General features: G+C 41.8%; 1 protein-coding gene across 1 annotated transcript in view; it reads right to left on the reverse strand.

The window, feature by feature from the left end:
- The window catches only part of Rpap3 (RNA polymerase II associated protein 3), a 29,699-nt gene that overhangs the window by 15,709 nt on the left and 6,595 nt on the right, over positions 1-7,395 (reverse strand). The window contains 4 exon segments of the mRNA XM_023723611.1: positions 790-860; positions 1,750-1,871; positions 5,304-5,431; positions 6,102-6,224. Of these exon segments, the coding sequence (XP_023579379.1) occupies positions 790-860; positions 1,750-1,871; positions 5,304-5,431; positions 6,102-6,224 (444 nt within the window).

Below are 7,395 nucleotides of genomic sequence, written 5' to 3' on the forward strand. Positions count from 1 at the left end.
AAAAAAAAAAAAAAAAAAAAAAAATTAAAATTAAAAATTAAAAATAAGTAGTATCCAATAAATCCATTAAAAGTCATTGTTTATTTATTTATTACATAAATATTTACTAAATTTTCAAGCACACCAGCTGCTGTTTTAGGAGATCTTTCCAAACATCACCAAATTCTTACATTTAATATTCAGTCATTATTTGACTTCAGAGAATATACAACACAGTACAGTTCACAACTCTAATGAAACTGCTATTCTGACCAACGATTTTATGTATTATTAAGTAATGCTAATTTTAAAAGCAGATTTCCCCAATCAATGTCACTTTCTTTTTGTTCAAAAATGGTAAAACAACTGTAACTTTGATTCAAAGGCCAAGTGAGAGGAACACACAACTGCTTGGTGTCATTAGACAAACCAAAGATGAGGCACAGAAATCAAACCATACGCCAAAAGTGAAAAATGTGAAACAAAGCAAAAATAGGGGCCGGGAGACCGCTCAGCAGAGTAAGCGCTTGCCTGGCAAACTCAAGGGCCTGAGTTCAACCCCTGGTTCTGCCAAAAAAAGAAAAAATAATCCTGTTAGAAAAAGTAAAGAGCCAGCAGCTCTAGACAGATTCAGATGATGATCAATAAGGACCTTTGAATACCATTATACCATTTCTAGCTTGCAAAATCTTTTGGTAAAATTCTACAGTACACAGAAATTAAATTAGAAAATATCTTTATTTTCCATGAAAAGCTTTAAATTCATTAAATAAAGGTCATTTGTAATTCCTTTAAGTAGCTATAGTTTACCTGGTTGATTTTCCTGAGTTCATTTGTTGCTTCAAAGTTATTTGGTTCCAGTTCTAATACTTTTTCATAATCTAAATAAAATATTAAAATTTTGAAAAGGTAAGTATCTAAAATACTTACAGAAAACAAAACTCACCTGTTACACGTGATATACAGGTACCTATACAGTAGAGCAAAATGAATAGCTAAGAAATATTATTGCTTCATCATGCCCCACAGCAAACAAAATCCTAACAGAATCCATAACAAGTCATCTCCTGTCATAAGATATATATCATTAAACCAAGAAGCAAAATCTATTAAGTATCAGCTTTATTGGTAGTTTTTAGTTTATACTGCGCAAATCTATTTTACATAATGGAAGCCATAGATTTTAACAAATAAAAACATGAAGTTTTAAATGCACTACCTCTTACCCTGTAATAGCCAGTAAGATGCTTTAATCTCCATCTTACAGATGAGAAACTAAAACCCAGAGAAGCTCCTGGCCCCACAACCAGGAGCTGCCAGAAGAACACTGTAAACCGGGCTCGCTGGCGGCAAATCATGCACTGTTTCCCGAAACATCAAGATACCTTTAAAAACAAAAACTGAGCTCTGCTGCTACACATTATGCAAAGCTCTCTGAAGGCAGTTAACTGTAATTGTGTAGTATTGTTTGCGTACTGTCTGCTAGGTTAAGCTATTAAAGAACTTTTAGGGGCCAGACAGAGCTCCGCAGATTAAAGCGCCTGCTGAGGCAGATGCAGGGAGCAGGGTTCCACACTGGGAGGGCCGGGCTGGCCCCGCCCCCGGGGCGCGCCGAGACTCCAATGAGACTGGATGTGGTGGTGTGCGCAGGCCCGTAATCCCAGCACTTGGGAGTGTGATCTGTGTAGTGTGACCCTGTAGACCCGGTACTAAATACATAAAAATAAATAAAAAGTAAAGAACTGTTAGGTAACAAAAAATATTAACTACCTTTTTTGGCATCCTCTAATTTTTGCAAAGCACATCGAGCAGCACCTCGTCTGGCATAAGCCTTTGCATAATTTCTATTTAAAGCAATTGCCAAGTTACAATCAGACTCAGCAACAGCAAATCTGCAATATAAAAGGTTAGAACAAAGTTAATAAAAATCATACATTAAACCAAAACTCCAAAAATTGTTTCTGAAATCCCCAATACCTAGAAAGATAATTTTCTTCCTAACTACAGACATGTTTTCCACTTCTTCTTATTTAATTAACCCTGTGAAAAGCAATCATCCTTAATGGTAAATCTTCAGTAGTAGTCACTCTGATGGAAGAAACAAGATGACTTCATATCCCTGCTGCTTCTTAGTACTGCACTAGAGAACCTCCTCGACGCAGCCCCACGAGAAAGGAACACAGGGAGGAGACTGACAATGAGCTGGAGGGTAGCTCTGTGGCAGTATTTCCTGGGGTACGGAAGGCCCGAGGTTGAATCTTCAGCATTCCCCCAAAAGATAAAAACAAAAAAATCTAGATATTAGATACATTACTAAGATAATGAAAGTTCAGCAAGAGGAGCTGGGGAAGACAGCTCGGCAGTATAAGGGCCTGCATGGCACGTGCAAGGACCTGTGTTCGATCCCTGGTACTGCATGCTGTGCCAGCCCCAGAACCTGGGCCACGCCATGCCAGCCACTGAAAGTGGGCACGGGGGGGGGGGGACAGGACACGCCTGTAATCCAAGCTCGGGGGAGGCTGAGCCAGGAGGATCACTATAAGTCCGAGCTGTGTAGTGAAGCCCTGTACCAGAGAGAGAGAGACAGACAGACAGACAGACAGACAGTTCCGCATGGCAGCTGCTTTCCACACGGAGCTGTGCAAAGGAAAGCACTGCCCTTCCATATCAAGGCAGTATAAGATATCCAGGCAAAAACTGTAAGATGATCTTCCAAGACATTAAAGAGAAGTTAAGTGGAAATACTGCACGTTTGTCCATAATAAGGCACAAAAGATATAATAATTTTATAATTTTCTCCAATCTGATCTATAAATCTCATGCAATTCTAATCAAAATCCTCACAGGATATGTCAGTAAGTATGATGAAGTGATTGTAAAATCAATACTGATGAGCAAAGTTCCAAGATATTCCTGAAAACTGAGGCCAAGAATACGCCTGCACTAAGTATCAAGACAGGACTGCGATGACCAGTGTGGCATGAAGACAAGGACGGGCAAGGCCAAGGTACGACACAGGAAAGAAAGTGGTCCAGGCACACTTGGCGGATGACAACAGCGCTGCTGAAGGCTCCCCAGGAGATGGGGAGACAGCTTGGTGGCATCCGTGCCTGCCTGGTCCTGAGTTCAACGCCCAGCACAAAAAAAAAAAAAAAAAAAAATTGCAAAGGAAGCACAGCTCTTTCATAAACAAAACTAGAAAAACTGGGCATCTGTTTGGGAAGTAGGAATGCGGAATCCTAACATCAACACCTGTGAAAAGTAAAACTTAAATTTAGAAGAAAATACAGAAGATTTATCAGTTCAAGACAGTATACAAATTATTTTTTAAAGGCACTAGTCATTAATTTTAAGATTAATCATTAAAATATCAATTAACTTGAACTATGTTAAAATTAAGAGTTCCTGTCTGGAAACATTTATGTTATTTTATAAAATAAAGTATTACTGATTTCTAGAATTGAAAAACAGCTATGCTACAAATTAACGAAAGAAACCAATTACAAGTGACAAAAATTGGTATCTAGAACAAAAAACTTTTAAATAATCAACAGAAAAACAGACTAACAAAAATGATCTGTAATTCCAGGAGGCTGAGGCAGGAGGATCACCGCAATTTTGAGACCAGTCTGTGCTACCTAGTAAGATCCTGTCTCAAAACACAAAATAAAAACAAAACAAAAATGGCCCAAATACAAAACAAGCATTTCAAAGAAAAAAGTGGTGAATAAACATATAAAGACATTCAACCTAATTTTTATTTATTTTGTTTATTTTTTTCGGAATTGGGATTGAACTCAGGCCCTTGTGCTTGCCAGGCAAGTGCTTATTTTACTAAGCCATCTCCCCTGCCCCTCCTCAACCTAATTTTTAAAGAAATGCAAATTACAAAAGAAATACCATTTTATACTCATTAGATTTAAAACAATTAAGAAGCCCAATCCCCGTACACAGTACTAGCAAGGACTCTGAGCAGGCGTCCTTCTAGATCGCTCACAGGACTGCAGATCTGCCCCTCTGTAAGAATCAGCCGCACCCGTGCACGCCGCATGGCCAGGACCCACACCAGGAAGCACTGAAGAAATGCTCATCGCATCGCGATCTGAAACACGCCGCACGGGAGGAGAGGAGGAGGTGGGAAAAGGAAGGGAGGAGTGACAGTACCGCAACAGGAAAAGGACACAGTGGTATCTTAGAGCTACAAATGAGAAGTGAGAGCACCACAGCTGTATGTAAAACAAGAATTAATCACAGAAATACTAAAAGAGACAGGTAAACCACAAAGGACTACAGACAGATTTCATATTTTTAAGGCTCAAAAACAAGCCGGGCATGGTGGTGCATGACTGTAATCCCAGCCTTCAGGAGGCAGAAGGATCTCTGAGAGTTCAAAGCCAGCCTGAACTACATAGCAAGACCTTGTCTCGAAAATCTAAAACAAATAAACAGTTTTACAAGGACCTCGTGCTTGCCAGGCAGATGCGAAAGCTGCTGAGCTATCTTCCCCGCCCTCAATCTTTTCTTTTAATCAGAAGAGTGACAACTACATAATTCAGGACAGTGGTTAGTCCATGGGGCCTTTCCTCTCCCAACTTGACCTGCACCTCAAGGTGCAGAGAGAGACGGCTCCAAGGCCAGCCTGGTTGCAGGACAATCACAACATGGGGCACAGGGGGAGGAGGCAGAGGCAGCAGCCCCCAACACCTGCTCAGGGCAATATCTGGGAAAGAACACAAGTTCATCTGCAGTCGAGCTGTCTGTATGCAGATCTACAACTGTACTTGGCTCTGTGCCCAAAGTGACCAAAGCTACTGCTAAGACCTAGAAGCTTATCTTAACAGGGTGTGAACTAAAAGAGAAAGTACTGAACTGTCACAAAATTTAAAAACATAATAGTTAGCTGAGAAAGAGATGGAGCAGAATATGGAAGAGTTTCAAGGTGGCTTCAAAAATAACACTAATACTCAGCTCTTAAAACTGTTAGGTGGGTTTATTTTAAAGTAATTTTTAAAGGCTGGCCAGATAGCTCAGTGGATTAAAGCGCCTGCTTAGGCAGACACAGGGCCTGGGGGATTCGATCCCTGGCCTGTCTGCCAGCCCCGCCCCAGGGCGCACCGAGACCGGCAAGTAAGACTGGGCGTGGCAGTGCATGCCTATAATCCCAGCGCTTGGGAGGCTGAAAACAGGAGGCTCCCCACGAGTGCGATCTGTGTAGTGAGACCCTATAGACCCTGTACTAAATATATTTTAAAACAATCATTTTTGTAGCTCACACATGTAATACAGAGTCTAGCCACAGACACGACAGACCCAGAAGTCCTTACTTCTTCAATCTAAAGTAGGCTGACGCTCTGTTGGTTGGCAGCACAGGATTGTATGGGTCAGCATCCATGCCTCTGCTGTAGTATTCAATTGCTTCGTCATATTTTCCTTGTTTAAAGAATGTATTGCCCTGAAAAAAGACAAAATGGTCTTCTTACAAGGCTGAAATTTACTACACAGTCATTGTATGGCCACAACCCAAAAGCCCTAGCAGAAAAACACATAAAATCCCCACTCTCGTCCTTCCACTGGCAGTGCCAACCCACAGAGACATAACGAAGACATCAAGGAGAAGTTTAAAGAAGTGTCCCAGCCTTCCGTGAAGCCACACAGTTGGCTTTACAGCAGTCAGCTTTCTCTTCCAGAAACCGGAAATGGCCTATGACACAGAGTGGACTATACCATGTACATCAAGAATCACGCACTGACCTCAAACTACAGCGCTTCTGTCTAATACTAAGAATTCTGGAACAACTCCAGCACAACACAAGCACTTTATATGTAATAATTCACTTATACTCACAATTCATTGAAATATGGTGATATTAATCTAACCGACAAAAAAAGATACTGAGGTACAGGCGGTGTAAGGAACTTGTTATGGCCTGGAACCAGCATTTAATCCGTCTCCAGAGCACGCACCCTTCACCTAGACACTGGCCTCCCCTCCGTGAGACACCGCCAATGCCAATTTAAAGTCTGAGCACCCCCACACTACACAAGTGGAAGAGAGTCCCGAGCTCAGACTTTCTATACGACCTTCCCACCTGGACGAACCTAAGACTAACTGAACAAGTTACCTTTTCTTTGAGAGCAAGAGCCTTTTGTGAATCTATGTGAATGCCATCCTCTTCCGACTCTGACTCCTGGGACACGGAATCATGGGTGCTGTCGTCTTTATCCAGCTCATCCAAGATACTGTCCTGAAATTATAATTACATAACTGCTAGGAAGAAAACGTCTTACTTTTCTCTCATTGCAGGGACAACATACCTGACACCCAAAATTAAGGAAGGAAAGGTTTATTTAGCTCACAGTTAGTGGAGGTTTCAACCCATACTCGACTGGCTCCCCGGCGAGTGGCACCTGGCAGAGGGCAACCATTCGTGGTGGCAGAAAACAGCAAGAGCAAAGGGAGGAACAAGGGCTGCAGTGGGCAGGGGCAGAGGCAGGGGACAAGCCTCTCTCCGTTCCTTATATTGCATTCAGCCATCTACTCCAGGGCAGGTATAATGTTCATACCCATAATCCCAGCCCTGGATCATGAATTAATCAAACTCTAGAAGCTTGCCTTATGACTGCATGAGGCTTTGGGGGGGACAACCAGACACAAACCATAACAAACATACACTCAACACAACATTGTTATAATCTAAGGGCCTTTAGTGCCCTAAAAGCAATCCAAAAACCCTCTCATGGTCATTATAATCAGAGGAAAAAAATGCCTTTAGAAAACCAAAGAGTTAGGGCTGGCCAAATAGCTCAGTGGATTAAAGCACCTGCAAGCAGGCACAGGGGATAGGGGTTCAACCCCTGAGCCTGCTGTGCCAGCTCACCCTCAGGGCACACTGAGACAGTGATTGAGACTGGGCATGGTGAAGTGCACCTGTAATCCCAGCTCTTGGGAGGCTATGCACAGGCAGATCACTATGAGTCCAATCTAATAGTGAGACCCTGAATGCCCTGTAGACCCTTCCCTAAAATTAAAAAATTTATATATATATTTTTCTTGAAACAGGGTCTTGCTTTGTAGCTCAGGTTGGTCTTGAACTCATAGCAGTCCTCCTGCTTCAGCCTCGCAAGTGCTGGGATCTCTTCAAATTCTTGTTTCTTGAATTTTTCTAGGCAACATATATGAATATCGTACAAAAATTCAAAAAAACTGCAATCTTCAGCATGAATGGCTTAGTAAGCTACACTGTCAGTATTTTTTACTGATGCACAATTGTTCATATCTAAGGCGCACAATGTGACTTTCACTGAGGGGACATTAAAATTAAAACACAGGGGGCCGGGGAGATGGCTCAGTAGAATAAGCACTTGCCTGGCAAGCACAAGGGCCTGAGTTCAATCCCTAATTATGAAAAAAAAAAA

This window comes from Octodon degus, unplaced genomic scaffold (genome assembly GCF_000260255.1).
Source record: "Octodon degus isolate 3935 unplaced genomic scaffold, OctDeg1.0 scaffold00100, whole genome shotgun sequence".
Classification (NCBI taxonomy): Eukaryota; Metazoa; Chordata; class Mammalia; order Rodentia; family Octodontidae; genus Octodon; species Octodon degus.